The 25801-nt window shown below is 42.2% G+C and overlaps 3 protein-coding genes across 4 annotated transcripts; 1 reads left to right on the forward strand and 2 right to left on the reverse strand.

The window, feature by feature from the left end:
• Positions 1-2258: 2258 nt before the first annotated feature.
• LOC133512657 (trace amine-associated receptor 13c-like) lies at positions 2259-11441 on the reverse strand. 2 transcript variants are annotated; one of them, XM_061842476.1, is made up of 4 exons: positions 10856-11441; positions 7371-8068; positions 3577-3753; positions 2259-3321 (listed from the first exon to the last, which is right to left on the reverse strand). In XM_061842476.1, the coding sequence occupies exons 3-4, from the start codon at positions 3720-3722 to the stop codon at positions 2505-2507; spliced, it is 963 nt and encodes a 320-aa protein (XP_061698460.1). In that variant the 5' UTR covers positions 3723-3753; positions 7371-8068; positions 10856-11441; the 3' UTR covers positions 2259-2504. The 2 variants fall into 2 exon arrangements, with proteins under 2 accessions (XP_061698460.1, XP_061698459.1); XM_061842475.1 differs by having other exon boundaries at positions 3489-3753.
• LOC133512656 (trace amine-associated receptor 1-like) lies at positions 8076-10844 on the forward strand. The gene is made up of 2 exons (XM_061842474.1): positions 8076-9625; positions 10390-10844. The coding sequence occupies exons 1-2, from the start codon at positions 8654-8656 to the stop codon at positions 10528-10530; spliced, it is 1113 nt and encodes a 370-aa protein (XP_061698458.1). The 5' UTR covers positions 8076-8653; the 3' UTR covers positions 10531-10844.
• A 143-nt stretch (positions 11442-11584) lies between the features above and the next one.
• Positions 11585-25705, reverse strand: itm2bb (integral membrane protein 2Bb). The gene is made up of 7 exons (XM_061842479.1): positions 25470-25705; positions 15409-15543; positions 14823-14891; positions 13138-13281; positions 12916-13026; positions 12274-12424; positions 11585-12178 (listed from the first exon to the last, which is right to left on the reverse strand). The coding sequence occupies exons 1-7, from the start codon at positions 25551-25553 to the stop codon at positions 12090-12092; spliced, it is 783 nt and encodes a 260-aa protein (XP_061698463.1). The 5' UTR covers positions 25554-25705; the 3' UTR covers positions 11585-12089.
• Between the last annotated feature and the right edge of the window lie 96 nt (positions 25706-25801).

The raw sequence follows: 25801 nt of genomic DNA on the forward strand, positions 1-25801 counted from the left end.
GTTTGCCTCATTTATGTATTCTAGTACTTCCCCCGAGAAAATCTGATTGGACCAAAATTTGTCATCGTCTTCAAGTATGGCGTCGTGATGACTACTACTAATTATTGACAGTAGTATGAGTATATTGTCAATCTCACATCATATTAGCAATGTTTTCATTCAATAAATTGTTCTTATTGGACCCAAAGTCAGATAAAAGACCCATTTAGGGTTAGGATTAGGATAGGAGGCACCCCTCATTGTTATGCAACAGAAGCCCTAACCCAAATTTTTGTTCCATTTGCACAGATATTTATTGCTTCAGACCCCAAACGCAAAGTTTTGGTCGCCACGTGCGTGTGGTGCGCCAGCAATCTCAACACAGCAGACCACGAACATAAAGATTCCGTTGCACCGCCAATCTCGAAAACTTCCCTGAAATCTAACAAAACAAAGACAAAGTAACACACCCGGATATACGTCAATGTTTTCCGAGTGCACCCGAAAAATCTCAAACACAAAACAACATTATGTCAGACATTTCTCTTTTCATCCTCCATCCGTTCCATGTTGGTCAATCTTTGGCGCCTCTTGGTTAGCTACATTCTGCTCAACGTCACCATTCTGCTAACTGTCTAAACCTTTGGCCCAGTGCACACAAAGAAAATCAGACTTGTTTTGTCCTTATTCTGCACCTTCCTGACCAACCTCCTCAAATCCCGGACAATCTTAAATCTTTTAAGATTATCCTTTAAGATCATCCTCAGGTCTTATGTGTGTTAAGCGTTGATTCGTTCCAATTTTAAGAAACAGGTTTGGGCCAACAATTTTAAATAACGAATTAGGACAGAAACTCTTTATGTGTGTGGGAAAAGCCGACTTCTCCTGCGAGAATACTGACGTGGAACAGAATTTCTTCATCTTTGGTTTTGTGAGATTACTTGTGATTATACGAGATTTTGAGTTTAGCATTCCATCTGAATCTTTGTGTGTGATGACCAAAACTGTTGCCCTATTTTTCAAATCTTTATGTTTGTCTGGAGCAGAGAAAAAAAGCTTTAAAGAGCGTGAAAATCTTTATGTCTTCCAGCCGTAGTGTTAGTTTAGTTTTTTTTTTAAATATCAAAGGTCTTCGGAAATCCAATTGAAATTCGTCGAAGTTCCACGATGGATGTGCCTTCAGCGGGGAATGAAGAAGATGTTTTGGTGCGACAACGGTTGCAGTGGAAGTTGTGTCCAATGGAAGTGCAGCCAGAGAAATTCAGCAGCGGTACAGCAAAGTAAATCTGCCACTGGATGGTGGAAATCAGGAATGACCAGAAAAGCATAGTGACAGCCATACAGCAATGTCGTTGACCCGCATGACAGCTATAGACAGAGGCGGGAGTCTTCCAGGTAGGCTCACGTTCACCCACTTGATCACAAGGGGCAAGAACAACAACACAGATGTAGTCTGTAAATGGAAAAGATAAAACCTTAAAATTCCACTGCAGGTGGGCAAAACTAAAAAAAAAGCTGGCAAAAGCCAGGATCGATCGACAGGAGTGCAGCAGGAGCAAACCCAATCAGCGTTCACTCATCTGGATGTTTACCAGCACTGCTCTGCCGGCACCCGCCACTTGACCCGATTGCCTGGTCAATGCACGGCCGCCCACCGATACAACCCTGTGATAACCCCTACACTTCGTGACCTAGCTGACCTCCTGAACTGCCAGGCCAAGTGTGTCACGTCGGCTGGCCTGAACGACCACCACACAGACCCTGAGGGGCAGCCTCTGAACCCGACTCCAGGCCCCCCTTCTGCCCACCCTGTTTTAACTTTGGGGATCAATTTCTTTACTTATTGTGTCCGCCCGTTCTACCTGTCTACTTTTACCTTGTGTCGAGCAACCGGCTCCCTCCAGCCACTTGTGTGTTGTCCAGATGTTCCTCATTATTTTGTCGATTTGTGCCTTTTCGAGCCTTTTCTGTTCATTCTTCCACTTCTGCCTTCACCTCAGCACCACAGCTATATTTTTCAAAGTCATTGCTTATTCATTGATTATGTGGTGTTTGTTTTTGTTGCTAAATAGAAACAGCTTGTGTAAAAGAGGTAGGTGTCTCGCGAGACTGGGGGCTTCGGTTTTCCATCATGATTTTTATCATATTGTAGATTTTATTGCTTTATGTGAGGATGAATGTCTGTGTCCATTTATGTGACATTCCCATCAGTATTGAAATAATGAGGATAAATGAATCGATATACATATACGGTTTAAGTTGAAAATGACAGACAAAGCTTATGTGCATATGAGTCCACAGTTTATTGACATATTGACAAGCCAAACCAAAAGACACTGACTATTGTCATATTGTAAGACGGGCAGTCAATAACGCTCCGAAAGCTTATGTAAGTAACAATAAAGCAGTAGCGATGTAACACAATGACAAAATAGACACTAACAGTTCTCCTAACATTCACAATGAGGTTTGTGTCGCTCATACGCAAACACACTCGGGAAAAAGAAGCAGATTTGAGCGTGAGTCTACAGCACGCTGGCCTCACAGGAGCCAGGCTGCAAAATCTGCAGATTGACAATTTGTCGAACGGCTCTTCTGAACCACGGGTAGAACAGGGCGTATATCAGGGGGTTCACACATGAGTTGAAAGAATATAAGTAAAGAACAGAAACGTTAAGTGGAGTCATAAATTTGCTGTCAGTAACTATAGAGGCAATGTAGTATGGACAGAAACACACGAGGAAGAAAAGAATGAGGATACCGAGCGCCCTGGCTGCCTTCAATTCGGATTTCTTTGCTCTTAAACGAACAGAATGTTGCACTTTGACACATTTAACGCGAGAGCGCTCAGCTCGGGCCTGAGACACAGCAACCACAAACACTCTCGTGTACAGAGTAATGATGATGCTCAGTGGAAGAATGAAAGTCACAATCAGGTCAAAAAGTCCTACATCGTACTGAATAGGGACAACGCACTCTCCATAGCAAGAGTTGTACTTCCCTGGTTGCACCAGCTGGTCACGGAAAATCATGCAACAGTAGAAAAGAGATAACAACCAACAAAGACAAACAGCGATTCGAATTCTTTTCACAGTGACTTTGATGTGATAATGCAGAGGGTCACAAATTGCCACATAGCGGTCAGCTGATATCAGAACCATGTTGCCTATTGAAGCAGCCGTCACTATGAACGTCATTATACTATACAGGATACACAGAATGTCCCCGAGAACCCAGCAGCTTGATATACCAAAGAAGCATCCTTGTATCAACAGGAGTCCCACCAACAAGTCTGCGACGGCAAGAGAGAGGAGGAGGAAGTTGGTGGGAGTGTGGAGCTGTCTGCACCCAAAGAAGAAAAAATAACAACGTGATCGTCAACAAACGTTCTCATTAGGACAAACATTGACAACAGCATCAGAGAAACTAAGCATCAACATCCATACTCAATTCAGTCGCAGGCAATGTGTGTGAAATGGAGCTGAGAGCTTGGAATGAAGAAAATGTGCCTGAAGTGGGAGATTGAGATGATGACGACCAGGTTGAGCAGCACAGTGAGGACGTAGACGATGGGCGGCAGAACATTGAAAAGAACACCTTCGGATGAACCAGACGATGGCTTCTTGCAGGAGAGGTTGCCCAGCTGTGGAAAGCAGAGCTCGGATAGGTACTCGGTGTCCATCCAGAACCTGGCGCTCAGACAGGGCTCTGTCTAAGTCTTTCAGTTGTACAGTACGCCTCATTTATGTGTTCTAGTACCTCCCCCAAGCAACTCTGATTGGATAAAAGCATGACATAATGAACAGTAATGTGAATACGTATTCAACATCACCTCATATTAAACATCACATTGAATGTTTTCATTCAGAAATGTATGTTTTTCGACCCAACGTCGGGGTGTTAGGGTCCAGTCACGTAAAGCCAGTCCATGTCATGCACCGGAAGGAAGGCGGGTTACTGGTTTTATGGCGGTGTTTAATGTTTGGGGTTCGGGCTGCTCATGGTTAAAGGTTAGATTCAGTAAGATTAGAGGGACAGAAAGAGGTTGAGTCTGGCAGATAGAGTGAAAATGAGAGAGGTTTGGGAAAGAGGCAGGGATGTCCGAAAGAATCGGATTCTTAAAACTGAATCAGGCTTAGCTCTCTCTGCCCTGAAACACTGAAGGTGCTGAAACCATTGCAAGCAGACCATCTGGTGGCTCCAATACCACACATTAGTTGTGCTCCACGGCCTCATTCGGCACTTAGGCCTTTTATTACAATCCACTGTCACACTGGGCTGTCGCACAGGCATAGCCAGTGACGGCCTCCTTGGGCAACAGGTTGCAAGCTCTTTGACAGTCTTCCACTGAGACTGTCCTCTGATTCCAGCCTCTCTCAGTAACCTTGCGGTGGAACTAACTAGAAGACCCAATCCTCTGGTTCGGCAGCCTAGTTTGCATTTCAAAAGCTTTTCTTTTTGTATGTCTCATCAAGAGCTTCTCCTCAGGGAACTGTCAGCTCCACGATGAAAACAAAACAAATTTGGACCAAAGGACCAGGTCTGGCCCCAGGTTGATCGCTTCAATTTCAGGTAGGAAGATGATCCTCTCGTTCAAGTCTATTGGCATTTCCCAGTGGGAGACTACATCTACTGGGCATGAGTTGGCCGGCCGTTTCTCCCCTTCCCGTACGAAAGATGTTGGTTGCTGCGAGGCAGTCTGAGCTTCTGGGGCATGGCAGTGGTGGTTAACCACTTGGTCTCCAATGTAACACACTTTCACTTCAGCACCTGGTTGTGGTGCCAGTTGTATCTGCCTTGAGTAAGGCTGGTCTTGCAACCTACCAGTATGAGTTTCAGAGTTGATGGGGTTAGACACTGGAGACATGCTGGATCCTCTCCAAACCAAAGATGTATTGTAGGTTGGTTGGAGAGGGCAGGACACTATACGTGGCTCTGATAGTAAAGGGTTGGACGTGACATTCCATGACACGTTTCCAGTGATGTTCCTCCTCTGGACCCCATCCAAGGTCATTCAGGTGCTGGCATTCAGATGAAGTCGCCTTCTGCCATGATTCTTCTTCTTTTTCTTTCGGCTTGTCCCGTTAGGGGTTGCCACAGTGTGTCATCTTTTTCCATCTAGGCCTATCTCGTGCATCCTCCTCTCTAATACCCACTGTCCTCATGTCCCACCTCACAACATCTTCAACCTTTTCTTTGGTCGCCTTCTCGCTCGTTTGCCTGGCAGCTCCATACTCAGCACCCATCTAACAATACACTCACTCTCTCGCATCTGCACATGTTCAAACCATCGAAGTCTACTCTCTCGAACCTTGTCTCCAAAACAACCAACTTTGGCTGTGCCTCTAATGAGCTAATTTCTAATCCTATCCAACCTGCTCACTCCGAGTGAGAACCTCAGCATCTCCATTTCTGCTACCTCAAGTTCTGCTTCCTGTTGTTTCTTCAGTGCCACCGTCTCCAATCCGTACATCATAGTACTTCACCACTGTTTTATAAACTTTGCCCTTCATCCTGGTGGATACTCTTTTGTAACATAGAACACCAGACACCTTCTGCCAACTAATCCACGCCAGTTTGACCCGTTTCCTCACTTCCTTACCACACTCTCTATTGCTCCGTATTGTTGACCCCAAGTATTTGAAGTCCTCCACCTTCGCTATCTCTTCTCCCTGGGGCTTCCTCCGCCCCTTTCATTCCCCACATTTATTCTGTTTTGCTTCGGCTAGTCTTCATTCCTCTCCTTTCCAGTGCGTACCTCCATCTTTCTAACTCTTCCTCCGCCTGTTCCCTGCTTTCACTGCAGATCAGAATATCATCTGCAAACATCATGGTCCAAGGGGAATCCAGTCTAACCTCGTCTGTCAGCCTATCCATTACAATCGCAAACAGGAAGGGGCTCAGCACGGAACCCTGATGCAGTCCCATCTCCACCTTAAATTCTTCTGACACACCTACGGCACATCTCACCGCTGTTCTGCTGACCTCATACATTTCCTGTACTGTTCTAACGTATTTCTCCGCCACACCCGACCTGCGCATGCAGTACCACAGTTCCTCTCGTGGTACTCTGTCATAGGCTTTCTCTAGGTCTACAAAGATACAATGTCGCTCCTTCTAACCTTCTCTGTACTTTTCCACGAGCATCCTCAAGGCAAATAGTACATCATACTCTTTCTAGGTAGCCTTCTGCCATGATGCTTGGTTATTATTTGTGAGCCTTTGACTGCCGGTCTAGTTAGGGGTGCGGTCCAGCCAGAACCTGACACATGAGATGAAACTTGTCATTGTCATACGTCATGAGGAACCAGAGCTTGCCATTCTCCCCGAGTGGGCCTATGCTCCCGGATAGCGCTCATCATGTTCACTCTCAGGGGACTCAAGCACAATAAAGTTGCTTCTTGGTTGGACACTTGGTTGGTAAAACATATCAGCAGTGTGTCAGTTGTCATTGGTCTATGCATTTCTATCAAATCTATTTTCAACTTCACCAGGTGTGTCCCTGGAGGAGGTCCTCTGAGCTTTCAGACGGCCATGTTTTTGACACCTTGGCCCATTAGCATGCGATGATGACAGCGGCTTACATTCAGAGGTGTGAAGACAACAGCACAACAACATGTGAGGTAATGCTCGTGTTTCTCCCTCCAGGCACGTCGACAAACAGTCATCTTGTTGTTCTTCATCAACTGGATAATGTCAAAAAGAGGATGATGTCGGTGTTTCATACCAAAAACTAATGGAGCTAATTTAACACTTTTAGGATCTTAATCAGTCCAGTTGGGCACCAAATTATGCAATCAGTTATGCAATATTAGTGGTTAGTATGTCCTATGTGTTGTATGGCCACACCAGTTCTTTAAATGCTGAGGCCAAATCACCATTTCACAGACACAGGAAGACTCGCTTGTTGGTTTGAAGCGTATATTTTAGGGTCACATTTTCTATTTTCAGGGTTCAGTCAAATGCTAACTTATCCTAGAGATGTTGCCACTTGCTGCAAAATTTGAAGCACATTATACAAGCAAGATGGTGTGTGTGGTTGAAACAAGGAGGTGATGTTTGTTCACTTGCTATAAAACACAAACCTCAAATACTAATTAAAAACCAGTTTGATATAGCGACATAGCTAGGTTTTATGAAGTTTTGTGAATACAACATTTCGCCCATATCAGAAAGTGGCAGGTTCTGGGGTCCTTGTACTCTTTTGAAAATTCAGCCCCAAGACTGTTCAACATGGTAAGATGAACTTTGGTAGGTGTGTTTATCACATACACACAAGGAAAGATCCAGAGTACATGGGGGTGAATACAAATGGGCACGACACTTTTCAGCTTTATACTTGCTTAACATTTTGAAAGTGTCATTTCCGTTGCGGTTCATAATCATATTACCATCAGAGCTGTATATGATGTCTTGCCTTCTCCCATGATCCTAAACCGGTGCTATGCCAAAGATCCCAAGTGCCTGTTATACCCAAGTCCTGCAACACTGAAGCACATCCTGGTTGGTTGCAAGACCAGCCTTAGTCAAGGCCGTTATACCTGGCGGCACAACCAAGTGCTGAAGTGTCTCGCTGGTGTTCTGGAGAACCATCGGATGGGGGTAAACGCCCTTCCATCCTTGTCAGCCAACTGGCAACCAAGGCTGTTTGTTCGGGAGTGGGAGAGTCAAACTGGCCACACCAACAAGCCAGCAGACATTGGACAGCTAGGTGGTGCACGAGACTGGAAGGTGCTGGCAGACCTGGACAAGAAGCTCTGCATTCCATCTGAGATTGCAATTATGTACCAGCTTACAACCAGATCTAGTGCTTTGGTCTGCCCCTCTCAAGCTCGTCTGCATCATCGAGCTCACTGAGAGGGGGCAGTTCGAGGAAGCGTATGAGCGAAAGCGGCTGAGGTATGTAGGACTTGCGGCCGCAGTGCAACAGCAGGGCTGGAGAGCAGAGGTATCCCAGGTGGAAGTAGGCTGCAGAGGGTTTATAGCCTCCTCAACATCCAGGCTACTCAGAGAGATGGGAGTCCGAGGGAAGGCCCATCGGCAGGCAGTCAGAGATGTCTCCAAGGTGGCGGAAAAGGCCAGCCAATGGCTGTGGATAAAGAGAAACGAGAGAATTGATGGCACCTAGGGCGTGAACCTGGGATGCAGGGATTCACTGCTGAACTCTCTCAAGACTGTCTATCAGCGAAACACTTAATGACGGAAAGAAGCTCACTTGATAACCTGTAGGGTGCCATCACTTAATTGAACATCCCACAGAGGCTCATCGGAACCAAAAAATGCGTGAATAGAGGGATATTAACATGTAGTCCTACATAATACATCGACCTTTTGTCGGTGGAGCACATCAAATCTCAACAAAATACAATCAATTCAACCTTGCATGTATACTTTGTGTTGTATATGACCCCAAACTTTGAAAAGCTTGAAGGGGTATGAATACTTTTTCAACCACTGCATATCATGCTTGGTATATCCAAATTTGTCCATTTGTTCATACAGGACTAGTTAATACAGTCTTGTATGTGGCACTCATCGTGACGTCATACTTGGAGAACAGTGACAAACTTTGATCCAGCCCGATTTGCTTGGGGGGAGGTACGAGAACCAAATAAATGAGGCGAGAGCCACAGGTTAGTTTTGGACACAACGCCGTCTGAGCTCCAGTTTCTCGATGGAGTCCGAGGACCAATCGGAGCTCTGCTTTCCACAGCTGGGCAACCTCTCCTGCAAGAAGTCTTCATTTGGCTCATCTGTTCTTTCGGTTGTTCTGCTGTTGGTCGTCTACGTCCTCACTGTGCTGCTCAACCTGGTCGTCATCATCTCAATCTCCCACTTCAGGCACATTTCCTTCATTCCAAGCTCTCAGCTCCATTTCACACGTCTGTGCTTTGTGACTCTGCTGTTATTGTTCATGTTCAGCTTTGTTCGTTTTTTTTTTTTTTTGGGTCCGAGTGAGAACTTGTCTTCTGTGTCATGTTTTTTCTTTCTTTCTTTGTCGACGTGCAGGCAGCTCCACACTCCCACCAACCTGCTCCTCCTCTCTCTCGCCGTCTCCGACTTGCTGGTGGGACTCCTGCTGATACTGCAGCAAACCTACAATCCCAGTTCTTGCTGGCTTTCGGGAGACATTCCGTGTTCTCTGTATCAATTTGCGTACTTGGTGGTGACGTCCGCCTCGATAGGAAACATGACGCTGATATCGGCTGACCGCTACGTGGCAATTTGTGATCCTCTGCACTATAACGTAAAAGTCACTGTGAAAAGAATTCAACTTTGCGTTTGTCTCTGTTGGCTCTTATCTCTTCTCTACTGTTGCATCGTTTTCAACGACCTGCTGATCCATCCGGGCAAGTACAACTCCTGCTACGGGGAGTGTGTTGTCACCGTTGACTACAACGCAGCTTTTGTTGATGTTGTTGTGACTTTCATCCTTCCTCTCAGCATCATTGTCACTCTGTACATGCGAGTGTTTGTGGTTGCTGTGTCTCAGGCGCGAGCGATGCGCTCGCACGTTGCATGCGGCAAACTGCGACACTCTGCGCCTTTCAGGGCAAAGAAATCTGAAGTGAAGGCCGCGAGGACTCTTGGCATTCTGGTTGTGGTATCCCTCATGTGCTTCTGTCCGTACTACATTGTCTCGCTCGTAAGTGATGGCGAAAACACAGGTCAATTCAAGAGTTTGGTTTTGTATTTGTATGATTTCAATTCGTGTGTGAACCCCTTGATTTATGCCTTTTTCTACCCCTGGTTTAGAAGAGCTGCTCAACATATTTTCACTCTGCACATACTGCAGCCCGGCTCCCGAGAGCTCAACATGCTTTAGGCTTTGTACAAATGTCTACAAATGGAATTGTTTTCCTTCTCACGTCACGTGTTCTCACTGATGTGATGATGAATAACTTTCAAGGGGTTTGTGTGTCTCATGTAACGCACCGGAGGCTTATTCATGTGCTAAATGTGAAAAGACATTCATGCGGACGTGGTATTAAACGTTTTTTTTTTTTTTTTTTTAAATGTACTTTTGTGCTCAAGGCCCACATTTGTTTGTTCAAAAGATGAGCCCACGTGTTTGTAGATGAGTTTAAAAAATACTTTTAATCTGCATGCATGTTGTGTAAAATAGTTTAAAAACAATTCTTTTATGTTAATATATGATGGAATATGAAGAATAAATATTGCAGCTCAGCTGGAAAGCATTGGCCTCACAGTTCAGAGTTCGCGGGTTCAATCCCGGCCCCGCCTGTGTGGAGTTTGGATGTTCTCCCCGTGCCTGCGTGGGTTTTCTCCGGGCACTCCGGTTTCCTCCCACATACTCAAAACATGCAACATTAATTCACACACTATAAATTGCAACTAGGTGTGATTGTGCATGTGACCGGCTTTTTGTCTCCATGTGCCCTGTGATAGGCTGGCAACCAGTTCAGGGTGTACCCCGCCACCTGCCCGATGACAGCTGGAATAGGCTCCAGCGCTCCCCGTGACCCTTGTAAGGATAACCAGCTGAGAAAATGGATGGATGGATGGATGGATGAAGAATTATTGTGGTAATAACAAAATAATAATCCATTCTCGTGTTTCTATTTTATCATTCATAATTACTTGAACAATATAAATATATTATATAATATAAAGTCTATGAACCCACTACTTAAAGGGAAATCTTAATAAAGGCAGGTGAAATGTGCAAATGTGAATTTTAATAGTAAAGTACTACTCGTTTCCTATTTTGTTCAATTTGTTTTCTTGTGTAACCAGTTATTAAAATACAAAGTGCTCAAAGTACATATGTTCATGTTTCTAATATATGTACTTGTCTCATGTTCTTGTTACATCAAAACACCAGTTCCTGTACTAAGGGAGAAAAAAACCTTACCATATCAGGAACTTTGCGAGTTTAGGAAGGACCAATGTCACCACCTCGCGGCCAACAAGAGTGACCAAGACGCCCTGCATCCTGGGAGTTGAAGTTTTTAATTCAACAGCGGCCATGTGAGGTTCACCCCATCGAATTGCATCTGGCTTGAACACACACAGAAAACATACATGCCAATTTTTGTCATCGATGGAAATTACCTCCTAACAATTTGTTTTGCTTTTTGGAAACGTTATTGAATACTTTTTCAAATTGCGACCTTAGTGCCACTCTAAATTTCACCATTTTCATCTCCAGCAACGAAAACATCAGGCACCAAACTTGTTCCAAATAGAGACGAAGGGTTCATCTTTTTTATTTGTACCAAATAGAGCCGAAGACGAGACGACTTTTTTATATGTAGATATTTTCAAAGCTCCTTTCATCCAGCCACCTCAATACTCCAAAACGGAGTATACTATTTTAATGAATTCATCAACATTTTCAGGATTTGTTAAAATAAGACATTTTACATATTTATGTAGCTTAGTGACTATTTGATTTTTAAAAATACACAACTTTACATTTATTTTTTTTGAATGTATTTTATTAAATTAACCAATTATTATTGTACTACCAATGGGAGGGATGATAATTTGCTACTGTATCATGTAAAACATTATACATTTCCTTACATATATAAATTTGTTTTCAAAAATGAGAGAGAAAAAAAAAGACAGGAAGCAAAACCTCTTTGTTGTAATTCTCTGTTGGACTGTCCCAAGATTATACACACAAGTGTATGCAAACAAACACAAAATACATATTAGTAGAAGAGTAATTATTCCCCTCCCCCACTTCACCGCAGCAAAACATACACCGAAAATGCCCACTGAGCTCTCTGGCTGCACAAATTGATTATTCGAAAGCTGAAAAGACAACTGAAAAGTCCAGTTAATTAATTGGGAAGTGTGTTATTGCTACACCACAAGATTTTAAAAAAATAAAATAAAAAAAAGTTACCCTGAATTCATAGTGTGTGCTGTGTAAAGCTACAACGACTTGGATTACAATTTACTGGATTAAAGCTGTTTGTTGTGCTATTTTTTTATCAGATAAAGAGGAAAGCGGGCAGTGGTCTCCACACTTTGTGGCTTCTTCACATTTCATTTTCGCAGGCCACGCCGGGAAGAACAGCTGAAGATTGAATACAAATGGAGAACAAACCAACAAAACAAACGAATACCCTGTCGATTTAAAAGTGACAGATGGTGGTCTCCACCACAAACTTGTTCTCGAAGTGGCGAATCTTGCGACAATCCAGGACTTCGCGCTTCTGCATACCTGCAAAAAAAAAAGCAAAAAAAAAAAAAAAAAGCTTGATTTCCGATTTCCATTTGACAACGTAAAGAAAGAAGGAATGGTCGCCGCCATCTTACCCAGGATCCTGTCCCGCCGCTGCAGCTTGAAGGTGTCCTTGCCGCGACACAGTTTGTTGATGAAATAGCCCAGCTGCTCCACGTGGTCCAGGTGCTCTGTCACCACCATCTCCTCGTGCACCAGGTACGTCTGTGGCAGGTAGGTGCCGGCCTGTGGGAGGTGCCGAAAACAAGCTCAGTCATCAAAACAAATTAAAACAAACAAAACAAAACAAACTCTAAGCTAGTCAAACACAAGTCTTGTTGGGCACAGTAAACATGACAAAGGAAGTTTTGTGCTAAGGCTAATCACAAATTTGTCATGCTGAGCTAGTCAAAGAACACATGAGATTTATTGCTGCCAGAAAACAAATGTTTTACTAGTCAGAAAAAAAAGAAAGTTCAACTGGTCAAAGGACAAAGAGAAAGGTTAATAGGCAGATAGGGCCCAAACAAGCTCGGTGCTCGTTCTTCCAAATATGCTAAATGCTAAGCTAGTCAAACAAAAAATTTTGCGACAAACTACATGATAAGATTTGACAGAAAGCAAAACATCGGACTTTGATAGGAGGAGGGTAAACAGAAGTGGGTCAACAAGCTCGGTGCCAATGCTAAAAAAAGACTTGCTAAATGGGAAGCAAGACCGGGAACATAACGAGATACCTTGATATTGACCAGGAGTTCCAGGAAATCTCTGGGTGGCATGACAACAGAGGTGTTCAGCGGGATGACGTAGCACTTGTTGAGGCTCAGGTCCAGGTAAGCTGTCAACCTCTGGAAAAAAAAAAAAAAAAAAAAAAAAAAAAAACACAAGAAAATAACATACAGAGGTGTCTGAGTGGCGCATCATCCGGTTTGATGAAAGACGTCCTTAGGGCACCTCACCCTCTGGAAGTCGTGCACAATGTCGGCTGGGTCTCCGTCCTCAAACTCGGGCACGGGCACATTAATGAGCGCCACCTGCTCTTCCTCCAGGACTCTGATTCTCTCCTCCAGCTGCCGCAGAGGGCTTGTGAGATCCACCTCCACCTGGGAACATTAGTCATGCTTTCCATTCATTGAAAACCATAAAATAAAAAAGCAATTAACCGAACTGACGACAACAACAATGTTTCTAAGAAGGAAATATTGGTGGTCACCAGTGCTCAGGGGAGGACGTTCTTTTAAGGCATGATCATGTAGTTTTAATACAATACCACTCGGAAGCAGGCAACAAAATATACTCTAGCAAGCTAGTGCTAGCACAAACGGTTGTGAGTAAACATGGAGGTGTTCTGACAAATAATACTTTAAAGCTTTGTTGTAAAGTAACTTACCGTAATTTCCGGCCAACAAGCCGCAACTTTTTTCACACGCATTCTACCCTGCGGTTTATGCGGTTAATTTGTGCATTTTTTTTCTAACGGCCGCAAGGGGGCACTCAAGCGGAAAAGGTAAGAATGAGACCGGTGGACTATATGTGCCGAGGAAGTGACTTTTACCAGCCCTGTTAGCGCTGCGCTAGCGTGTTGCTGCTGTGTTACTGGCCTGTCTCAGTGATATTTACTGGTAAGTTTTATTTTAACTGGCCCTGTTAGCGTTAGTGCTAGCTTTAGCATGCTAACACAAGCAATAAACTCTTTCTGCGTACTGTCTTTCTTTGTAAATATCTCCTGTTTCAATGTGGGCACTTGCGGCTTTTACACAGCTGCGGCCCATGTATGTACCAAATGGTGAGGCTTGTAACCAGGCGCACTCTGTAGGCCGGGAATTACGGTAAAAACAGTAATGTGGTTAAAATATGCGGCACGGTGGCGCAGCAGTAAAGCGTTGGCCTCACAGTTCTGTGGACCTCGGTTCAATCCCGGCCCCGCCTGTGTCTACGTGGGTTTTCTCCGGTTACTCTGATTTCCTCCCATATCCCCAAAACATTTGCAGTAGTTTAAGTGATATATATTAGTATATTGAGTGAAGAAAATGGTGACCGCACGCATCTGTATTTCCAACCCACTCTGGCCAAATTGTGTCCCCTTCTCCGATGTCCTCTGTGAGCAGGAGTAACCACTTTTACGATTGTTGTGCAGCTGTTCAGTAGCTTGTAGCCACCGTCAAACTCCTCCAAACTCCTGATGGGCTCACAACATCGGGCTATTGACCACAAGTCTACTTTGAGTTCTCGCCTGTGAGTCAAAACCCTTATCCCACTCAAATTCCAAAATATTACCACCCATTATTATTACACATACTGTGACACATGCCCTTAATGCGCATAGAGAAACCCAGGATAGTCCCAATATTTGGGGCGTTCAGGAGCACACAATGAAATCTCTTTTTCAGCCAATTTATGGTGGAACACTTGCAAGAAAGGATGGAAGCAAATCAGAATTTTAACCAACTCCATAAAACCCTTACACCCTTACCCCGAAGATTCTTAACATATAAATAATTGGGGTCTTCTATAATCCCTGAGACATTACCGGAACCAGAACTTCATTTAGACAATAGTTTTCACAGTGTCAATGGGGCCCGCAGGATGGCACAGTAACAGGACCTTTAGGTTGAAAGGTGACTTATTCATGCAACATGCTGACCTGCTCGTATTCTGGGATCCTGAAGTCCTCCTCACGGTAGTTGACCCCACACACAAACACCTCATCCCCCTGCGGGGAGGCAAAAGAGTGGTCAGTAGTTCCTCCAATTGCAAAATTCAAGTGTGAAAATTTCCATGCAAATAAACCAAGAATTTACAAATTGAAGGTTGGTTAATCATAGGGAACCTAAATCTAGTGGGGGAAAATATTTTGTGTTATAGTATATATATTTGTAGTTTAGATTAAGAACCAGAATTCATTGAGTCCGCTGACACCTTGATTTATGAACTGGTCATGTGTTTCTTTCTTTGTTGGGTAAAATGTAAACTGCAAATAATCTTCAAATAATCCCCTACTTGAGAAAATAAAGGGGGTGGGGAATGGCGCAATTGAGCTACTGTAACGCCCTCACATATGGGCAAGGTAATCCACAGTCACCGACACACTTTCTTGTATAATCATCTATTTAGCACTAATGTCATAAGAATATGACAAGAGACAACTAGTAACACAAATGTTTACTGTGATTTTTAAGCTATGCGCAGAAATGCAAGTGGAAAAATTACGACTACTTGTTGCTACTCACCTCTGGGATGTAGTAGCGGTATAGGTAGGCTCCACCGACCACCATTCCAGAGAGCATTAGGGCCAGACCGAGACACATGCACCAGCGCCATGCCCGGGACTGCTGACGAATCAGCATCACAGCCGCCTCAGCATCCTGCAAGGAGACAAAAAAAAACAAACAAACAAGCGAACCGATTAGTAGTCCATCCATTTTTCATTCTGGGTTACATTCCCCTGGACTCGTGGACGTGCTGGAGCCTTTTCCATCTGAGTACAGCCAGAACTTGGCACCAGCCAATCGCAGGGCACAGATAACCAACCAAGCAATCACACTCACGTTAGTGCCTAGAATTTAGACGTAACATCTAGGCCCAGGCAGAACATGGCAACTTTCAAAAGGCGGGGCTGGATTCAAACCTGGATCCTCAGAACTTTTTTGAGTCAACCAGTCTTATTAGTCACCACCGTGCTGCTCCAGTTGGTTAGTTATACGGGACACGCTTTTTAATCGACCCCCAGAATTGGGTCAAATGATCTGAAAGGTCAAGTGTCATCCCTATAAACATTTTAAAATAGATATTGAAATGAAAAATACATAGAACATTATACACTTCAATGTCTACATGAAAAAATAAATATGAGCGGTGTCTTTTCAGGAACAGTTTCTTGACAGTTTTGTGGGTTCCCTCATGATGGATATTTCAAAAAGTGTCTTCGGGGGCTGTACTTTCCCATGAAATGAAAGACTCCTGGAAATGGCCTTTAGGGGCCTAAAATGTCTGCTTCAGAGAAAACTGGCAGCCATCTTGCATTTTTATTAGCATAGAATCTTTATTTTTTTGGGGGGGCTGCATTGAATGGAAAACGTGAACAGAGCAAAAGTTGTTAAAAGTAATGCACTCAAATATGGAAACATAAATGTATATGTACATGTGCAAAATAATAAAAACATAAGTGTTGGGTATGTACCAATGACGCTCCAGTATGACTGGACAAAATAATTTTAATGTCGAGCTGGATTCTTATTGCTCAATTAAAAAATGTGTCTTAATGAAGATTTTATACAAAGAGTAGTCCATCACAGGGGTGTCAAACTCGTTTTTCTCGCGAGCCACATTGTTTTTCCTGTTTCCCTCAGATGCCCGTTATGACTGGAAAAAAAATATTTCATCATCTCATCATATTTACATCATCAATTTATGAACTAGTTTTGGCATCAGAAATCAAGGGTGATGTGTTTTTCAACTATTCACATTTGGTAACACAAAAATGCTTGTAATATCTTATCTTGATCATTTATGATATGTGATCATTTGAAATTTTGGTACAGATTTTTACAAGAATCATGGAAATTGACCCCAGATTTGGCTTCGCGGGCCACATAAAATCATGTGGCGTGCCAGATCTGGCCCCTGGGCCTTGAATTTGACACCTGTGGTCTATTGAGTACAATACTTTCTCCGCATACCAAAAACAAGTATGGTAGATTCATTGAAGACTCTAAATTGCCCCTACATGTGAATAATTGTTTATATGTCCCTAACGATTGGGTGGCGACCAGTGCAGGCTGTACCACGACCATCATGAGAATAAGCCGTATGGAAAAAGAATGAATTTTATAATAACTGTCCTGGTTTCTTAGATCATTTAGGTATGGCTTTTGTACTAGTAAGCTGTGAGCATGTATTTTTTACCATCACAGTTCTGTTTCAATGCATGAGTTTTTTTTCCCCCACGTTACCTAAGACATTGCACAATGACCACACTATTTGGCAACGCCACAGTCCAACATGTCATGTCTTGACTGGGCCACCGCACCCGACAGATGTTTGTCAGGCTTCATTTATGGGAGACAACCAAGGCAACACGTACACACGCACACAGAGCAAAGCCATTTTGTAAAATGTGGTCAACTTTGCTGACGCCCGTGGGCTAAAACGTTTGTAGTGACACATAAACCCCAGAGAATTGTGGGTAAATATTTATCTGCAAACTGGGTGAAGCAAGATGACAAGTGACAACACGTTTCCTTTTGGCTTCCTGTAAAAAGTCAAGTATTTACTTTGAATCCTGCCCATCCGACAGACATGATTTGAAGGCGGGTGGGGGGGGGTGTCATCCCTTTAAACTCTTTGGCTGAGTTGGTTTTAGCGATTAGCGTCTAATCTCTTTAGAGGTGTCCATGTTCCTCAGAGCAGCTTTAGACATTGCAAATGTTTCTCAGACGTGAGTCCCAATTTCATACTTTAGCTTCTTGATACAGCGCAGCGCTTGCTTGAATTTAAGGAGTCAGTCGCAGACCTTGAACAATACCTAGACAATAATGTTGAAAGTTCTTGCTTCCTCAAGGGGACAGATGTATTTTTCCCAACTAACTTTTTCTTGTATTTGGGATGTAATATTGCCTCTAAGCTGCCTCAATATGAGAATGTGAAATATGAATTAAATTTGTCCACGCATTCCCGAGTTCCAGATGTTTTTCAGCTGAGAGACCTGAAATCAGGTCATTCGAATTTCTCAATCTCATTTACATCACTAACGAAAATGTCCAGCTTCCCTTTCTGCTTCCAAGCCAGTGCTTCAACATATCATGGCCTTCAAATGGGTCTTCTACAGACAGGCAACCAATCAGAGGAAAGGTCTTTGCTAAACATAGACAAAGTGGAAACAAATCTGTGTCAAGCAGAAGTACATATCAGAGGGGGCTTTTCTGGACATTCCTGTGACAAAACCAGTGCTTATTTTTTATTTAACAGACACTTTTATGCTAAATTCATGTTAGAGAGTCACTCTATAGAGAATACAGGATATCTGAGTTTTGTGTTAAGCCCTCTCTTTGTGTTTGCCATTTACGGTATGGTTTGAACTCCCGTATCAGAATCCAATCATTACTCCTTGTACTGTTCCAAAATAAATAGATGTCACTGTCAACAAATGAAAAATCCATTTGATTATTTGAAAACTATCTATTGAACCAGAAAGATCGTATGTTGCCACGTCTTTTTAGTTTGAAATGGCTTACTTTGATTAAAATCCGACAATGTACTCTACCCAATGGTAGTTTTGTACTTATTGATGGAGTTAAATTCTTGCTGCCTGTGACTAGATGCCTCCTTTCTAGCTAGCTCTCGTCATTTGCAACAGTGTGCTGGATCCTGTACAAGTCGCTTTCATTCATTCTGCCGCAGTCACTTCATTTCCGGCTTCCTTTGTGAGAGAATATCTGTGCGGCTAGATTTCTGTGGAAGGCTCTACTTTTTTGCAGCCATTATCTATTAGTGCAAAAATAAGATACAACTGACCTATGCACAGTCAGTCAAAATATCGGTGCCATGAACAGCTTAAAAATCGTACAAGAATTTGTAATTTTTAGATGAACCAGGTGTAGTGGGAGTTGCAGCCCCCTCAGAATAAATCTGTGTGTACTATTTATTAGTTGTCATAGGTAAAGGTCAACGCAACCAGGTTTTATCACCACCTAAAAAAAAATCTAGAACATTTAGAATGTGAAAAAGAGTTTAAATCTACTTCACAACAATTTACTAATAAACTGTTCTAGGTCTTTGCACGGTTTTCAGCACTTACCTTCAAACATCCATCCATCCATTTTCTTTGGGGCTTATCCTCACAAGGGTCCCGGGGAGTGCTGGAGCCTATCCCCGCTGTCAATGGGCAGGAGCCGGGGTACACCCTGAACTGGTTGCCAGCCAATCGGAGGGCACAAGGAGACAAACAGCCGCACTCACAATCACACTTCAGGGGAATTTAGAATGTCCAATTATTGTTGCCTGTTTTTGGGATGTGGGAGGAAACTGGAGTGCCCGGAGGAAGCCCACGCAGCCACGGGGAGAACATGCAAACTCCACACAGGATGGCCGGGATTGAACCCAGGAGCTCAGAATTGTGAGGCCAACGGTTTACCAGCTGCGCCACTGTCCCGCCGACCTTCAAACATATTTAACGTATTTACAAAAACAATTTAAATGGCTTGGGTTCATTTAAAGCAAAACATAGGACTTCCAGTGCATCCATGGTTTCTGTAGTGACTGCTAATGCGTATTAAAACGTGAATGTCAACTTTCTCATCCATTTTTTTCCCCATGACAGTTCCATCTGCTTGAACTGCTAAGTAACGGCCCCCTGCTTGACCCGAATGCAAGCAATCAGTCGCGGACTACACTCCCACCAACATTTTAAAGATTCTTACTCGACTCCTGTTGCAAGCCAACTAATGGCAATCAAAATATAACCTCATGCTTCTCAGGCTTGGCGGAAGATTAATTGCCCAACACGCTCTACTGTAGATGGTGGAATGGCGTGGTTAAAGTCCTAAAGCCAGCTTATCCGCATTCAAGGAAAGTAAGTTGACGACAGAGCAGATGGTCAGTGTACAAATGGAAACAGCAGGAGAAAACAGGAAGAGACGCATATCCTGGCACCGGGGAGTGGGAGGGCTTATCTGAGTCGTACAAAACATTTAGCAGGCTCTAATAACAGGCTGAGGAACTTTATATGATTCCATTTAGAAACTAACCTAGCACAAGTGTATTTGTTTTTAACTTTTACATTTGTTTAAATTGTCATCAACGCCGACCTGGGTCAGTTTATATGCAATTTGGGGAAAGGCTAAGTAAGGGTGGACACAAAAATCAGGAAAATAAGTCACCTTCAATTTAATTATATTATTAGAAGTTACTACTATTAATGTGGAAAATGGTAAAGCTAACAGATTCAATGTGAAGCCATGCCCAATAATATTACTACGAATGATAGACTGTAATATCAAATAGATCCATCTGGATAGACATTCATTTGCATCCATCCGAACATCCATTTTCCACACCAATGAAACTGACTTACAGTAGGTGGCGGGCCTGCTAGAGAGAGACAGAGAGAGAGAGAGAGAGAGAGAGAGAGAGAGAGAGAGAGAGAGAGAGAGAGAGAGAGAGAATTTCTCTGAGAATTTTACATTATTTTCTTCAAGGTCAAATGATTACATAAATTTCCTTTTTATAGTGTAGCATTTTCTTTGAACTGCTTGACTTGGGTCATACGTTTTGGGTAACCTTCCCCAACCTTCTGACAGTACTCTGAAGGAATCTTGGTACTTTCCTCCTGACAGAATACTGGTGTAACTGAGTCAGGTTTGTCGGTTGCCCTGCTCATACAGGCCTTTTCAAATCTGCTCACAAATTTTTGATGGGATTCAGATCAGATCTTTGTGATAGTCACTCCAAGACTTCGACTTTGTTATCCTCAAGCCACTTTGTAACCATTTTTGGGAGTATGTTTGGGGTTATTGTCCATTTGGAAGACCCATTTGACCCAAGTTTTACCTTCCTGGCTGATGTCTTGAGATGTTGCCTTAATATCTCCACGTAACGCTCTTTTTTCATGATGCCGTACATTTTATGAAGCACTCCAGTCCCTGCTGGAGGCCCCGTAGCTCAGTGGTTAGAGCACTGGTTTGGTAAAAACCAGGGGTTGTGGGTTCGTATCCCACTGGGGCCTCCACTCCCTGAGAAGGGTTGCGTCAGGAAGGCCATCTGGCGTAAAAATTGTGCCACACATATATATGCGTTCATCTGAGATGATACGCTGTGGCGACCCCAAAAGGGACAATCCGAAAGAAACGCACACACTCCAGTTCCTGCTGCAGCAAAACAGCCCCACAACATGATGCAGCCAAGTGATTTGACTGAATGAAAAAAGACTGAAAAATAGCCGCAAGCATGATCAAAGGATGACCACCAATTTTAAAATGCAAGTTTCACAAATTGTATTATGAATGAAATATATTTAGCACATCTATAAATAAACGCTATTCTGGTTTCAAAATGTACACAATATGAAGGTTCATTATTTAGGTGCATACCTTTACCCCAAAAAATTACAAATTCAAATACAAATTCAACTAAGTAACCTACTAGAAGTGAAACTAAATTTAATTCAGATTTGCGTCATGGCATGCAAGCGTGCTTTCATAGTCTGTATTTGTATACATTCAAAACAGTTTTAATTCTTGTTTTTGTAAATGATTGAAACACATGAATTTGACAACAATTATTAACATCATGTTTCATTATCAGTAAATAATACAGACATTTTGACAAGTAATTGCTTCTGAACTCACACATTGTGTCTGAGCAAACACACTAAGCCCGTAAGCCCCCCCTTTGACCATTGTGAGCAACATTAGACGTATGCACTGTGTGTCAGATCAGTGCCATCCACTGAAGCTACATGGCTCATTAAAGATTCAGATTATAGTATTTACGTTCCCATCACAATATTTTTAAGAACAATTTTGCGTTTCTTCTAACCTACATTGGAAATGTCAACAAACAACAAAATACATTGCTAACCAAACCAAGCCAACTATAACTATAAATTTGAAAGGTCGCTTCCAACTTTGTTTCTTTTTTTTTTTTTAACCCACAACGATATCCCTGTAATTTTTCTTAGTGTAAAACGGAATTGTTGCTTGCAGAATATCTTTAGCAATGCATGTTGAAAGTTGAATGATGGTCCCAAACAGTTTTAAAGTTAATTTTGTGTTGCTTCCTATTTTTAAAATACAGAATTAGCTTTTTGTGCACTGTAATGTCTGTGCTTTCATCCTCGATCAGGCTGTGCCAAGGTGGAATTTTAACATTATACACAGTCTCATCCTGTACTTTCTACTTTGGCTTCAGACCAGACCTTTTTTTTACTCATCCAGTTTTTTCTTCTATTATTCACATGCCCCGGCATTCATTAAAGCAACAGCACTTCTTTTTTTTTTTTTTACTTTCACCATTATTATCGAGAGTAAACAAAAGAAGCATGTATTACTCTCTTTGCTCTACGTTGCCCAGACTGTGTTGCTAACTAAAAGCACTTGGTGGTAGACGGTGTTTGTAATTGAGTGTACCTCTTTAGGAGTCAGAGGGGTACGGAGTCAGGTAAACAAGGAAGTAGAAGTAGTCTGAGCAGTGGATGTTGTGCTTCCGTGTTAAAAAAAAAAAAGTCAGGCTGTGGTAAACTGCACAGGATCGATCAGACAAGTGCGCAGTTGCATTGGTCTGGAATTGTTTTTTTTTTTCTTTTTTTTTTTTAAATCCATGCAATTTAAAAAAAACAGAATCCCACCTATAAACAAACAAAAAAAAAATCAACGTCTGATGCTGCGACAACCATGCTTCACAGTTGGTATAGTGTTCTTGATTCTACAAGCTTACCCCTTTCCCTCCAAATGTGGGGTTCTGGGGGTATCCCCTGGTCCCCCACATAGGTTTTAACAAACTAATCAATATGGAAGGCACTGCAGAGTTCAAAAGGTACAATAAGGCAAAATAAACTGAATTTCTTAATGCAGAAAAGCATTTTTTACACCTCAGGTAAAAGTTGATATACAAATTAAATTTTAAATTAAATTTGGCTAATTTCTTCGCTTTTTTGTTTTGGTTTCCAACTTGAGCCAGGCCCATCTTCACCTGCACCTGATGATGCAAGCTATGCCACATGAAAAGCATCTTCTTTAAGCTCTCTTGATTCTGGAAAGGAATTGAGTAAATCATTCTTTTTTTCCCCCACTGTTGCCAACTTCAAAAGCGAATCCAAAATGTATCCTCCAGGAAAATATTAAATACAATATTTTTCTGTTTTCACTGCCCATTCTTGAATTTGTAGTCAGTTTATTCTGTTGTGACAGAGTCACTAATATTGCTCTGTCGCTTAATACATTGAACATCAACATCCGTAAAAAATTACATAAATGTAGCCACATTTCCTAAACAGTGCAAGATGTACTAGCAGATCATCTCATGTGGTAAATGTTACGTTTGTTTCGCAGTTCCACTTGGACCTCAACCAGAGCCACAACACAACCCCAACAAGAAAATACAAAAGAATAGTGCAACAATTGTGACGCTGGATGATGTGATGAGCATAAACGTTGCTCAAACATATGAGTAGCAACAGATGATGTCCACTCCAGAGGTGGGCAGAGTAGCCAAATATTGCACTCCAGTAAGAAGACGGTTACTGGAGAACAATCTCACTCGAGTAAAAGTAAAAACTAGCCCATCAAAAAATTACACAAGAGTAAAAAGTACATAGTCAAATATTTACTCAAGCACTGGGTAAATAGTGAGTAGCTACTGTTTTTTTTTTAACCATGACATGAACGTCAATCCCCCTTCCCCCCCCAAAAAAATACAAAATAAAACGTGAATGTGCAAGTTCTGACATTGCTGTGTGTGTGTGTTTGTGTGTGTGTATGGCCACAAAAGAAGCATGACAACCAGCGCTTGCCAGGTTGCTACTTTTAGAGACTGAAAATTTTGACGAAATGTGCCAAATTTGATCTCCCACCTAGCTAATGTTTTGATCCCGCGACTTTGTTAAAGACTAGTAATATTGTTCTCCCAGTAACTGAATTCAACGGTCGCAGCTGATGACCTTCACTGGTTTCTGTGGAGGGGGGAACCCAAAACGAAAAAGCACAGCACATTCCATTTTTATGACATCTTGAAAGTGACTTGCAAAGTTCCTATCTTTTGGCACTACAGTCCCCTTTCATCCGGGCCACTAAAAGTCTTAAATCCAGGATTCTGGCAATCCTTTTTGGAGTTTGAATGGTTGTCAAGTACCTAGAGAAAATTCACGGAAATGTGCCTAAAAGGTTAAGTCAGTGCTTCTCAATTGTTTTCTGTTATAACCCCACCAGAAAGAATTAAAAAAAAAAAAAAATCGACTTCCTCCCTCGAGTACACCACTATATAACATTGTTGAAAGAAGACTAACCAAATCCAAATAAACATTGAGGAAAGTACAATACAAAGATATAGGTCAACTTAAAATAAATACATTTATGAATGTGGTTAATCGTTAAAAAAATCTTTACGTTTTTTTTGTATTCCTCAATAAAAGCAGATTGCTTTTCTTTGCGTTTGATTAAAATAAGACTCTTCGATTGGGTGGCAGCCAGTTCAGGGTGTACCTCGCCTTCTGCCCAAAGGTAGCTGGGATCGGCTCCAGGACTTCTGCCATCAGATCATGGATGGATAAGATGTTTGCAATTTTCAGTTTTTACTTTTACTTTGGAGGTAGATGATTAAAACATTTGTCAATGTTCAGACAAGTTACAGACCAAACAGAAACTGAAACATAACTGATGTGTGTTTGTGGATTTGCTGCACAGTCAATTTTAAACAATTTCCCGTTTTTTAATCATGATATGGCCATTAAAAATTAAAACCAGATTAATCTATTATTTTAATAATAGTTATTTGGCCTAACTGTCCTTATCGTGTGAATTTTGTGAACACTACAGTCTACTCGTATGGGAACCACAAGGGGCAGGGTTAAAAAGCCTTCGTGTAGCTTAGAATGTTACGAAATGTCACTGGAATGCATTCTCTGTTCCATTGATGAAAATTTAATTTGAAGGAAGGAAGGAAAAGCACAAAATACCTCCCTTGCTTGACAAACCTAAGAGGGGAAAACATCACAGGAAACAGCTTGTTCCTTTGAAGGACACCAAGAATCAAAGCAAACGTCAGATAACGGGAGAGAATAATAATAAAAAAAAAAAAAAAAAAAAAAGATTGCATTCGTTGGCAATCACGGCCGTGGATACAGTATTTGCATTACTTGCGCCAGCATTTTAGTCACATTATTGTCTAAAAGACGAGATGGCGCAGTAACACAAAAGCGAACCACTAATGGTAGTTACCTAAAAATTACTAAATCGACAACCTTAAGTATTCAAACTTAACTGTTTTAAATCCCTAAAAGTAGTGAGATTACCACAACAGAAAGTGAGAAACAATTACGTAGAATAAGTAAAAAACGAAAAATTTCACCGTCCACCTGAACAAAGTACGACATACGGAATTCACTGCGACATACACTACGATATCATAGTAATTTATATTAAAATCAAATGTAATGCTGTCAAAGTGTTTGGAGAAACTAAAGAAAATTATCTTATACATGGAAGTTGAACAGCAGCGCAGTCAGTGGCGCACCCGCGCTGTTAAAACTTAATCAGGTTTCAGCTCGGTTAGCCATTTTCCCCCCCAGTCTCTGACTCACTTTGTCCTGGTCGGGAATGAGCGTTTCCGCGTCCTTCTTCACATCTTTCTGCGAGAAGGCAGTGTTGAAAGACACCTTGACCATCTTGGAATCGCTTTTAAGTCCTATTCGTCGAACAAAACAAAACTGTCGCTCCACGAACAAGGGAAGTACTTAAGTACTCAACTTGTCCGTCTCACTCAGTCTGAGTCTTAGTTGAGCAGATTGTTGTTGTTGTGGTAGTGGCGGAAGTAGCGTTTAGAATGGCGCTTCCGCTTTACTTTCAACGAAAGAGCTTCTCTGTTCCCTCTTCTTTCAACAGGAAAGCTACGACAACGGATCGCATAGCCTTT

The sequence above is a fragment of the Syngnathoides biaculeatus genome, chromosome 14 (genome assembly GCF_019802595.1).
Source record: "Syngnathoides biaculeatus isolate LvHL_M chromosome 14, ASM1980259v1, whole genome shotgun sequence".
Lineage (NCBI taxonomy): Eukaryota > Metazoa > Chordata > Actinopteri > Syngnathiformes > Syngnathidae > Syngnathoides > Syngnathoides biaculeatus.

Bases quoted from the DNA above. Each gene is read 5' to 3' on its own strand.
- LOC133512657 (XM_061842475.1), bottom strand. From the start codon at position 3,661: ATGGACACCGAGTACCTATCCGAGCTCTGCTTTCCACAGCTGGGCAAC. The intron at 3,322-3,488 runs GCACATTTTCTT...CTTTGGGTGCAG, and splicing joins ATCTCAATCTCCCACTTCAG to ACAGCTCCACACTCCCACCA.
- itm2bb (XM_061842479.1), bottom strand. From the start codon at position 25,553: ATGGTCAAGGTGTCTTTCAACACTGCCTTCTCGCAGAAAGATGTGAAG. The intron at 12,425-12,915 runs GTATCTCGTTAT...CACCTCCCACAG, and splicing joins AACTCCTGGTCAATATCAAG to GCCGGCACCTACCTGCCACA. The intron at 12,179-12,273 runs GTAAGATGGCGG...TTTTTTTTGCAG, and splicing joins GCGGCGGGACAGGATCCTGG to GTATGCAGAAGCGCGAAGTC.
- LOC133512656 (XM_061842474.1), top strand. From the start codon at position 8,654: ATGGAGTCCGAGGACCAATCGGAGCTCTGCTTTCCACAGCTGGGCAAC. The intron at 9,626-10,389 runs GTAAGTGATGGC...GCCCTGTGATAG, and splicing joins CGTACTACATTGTCTCGCTC to GCTGGCAACCAGTTCAGGGT.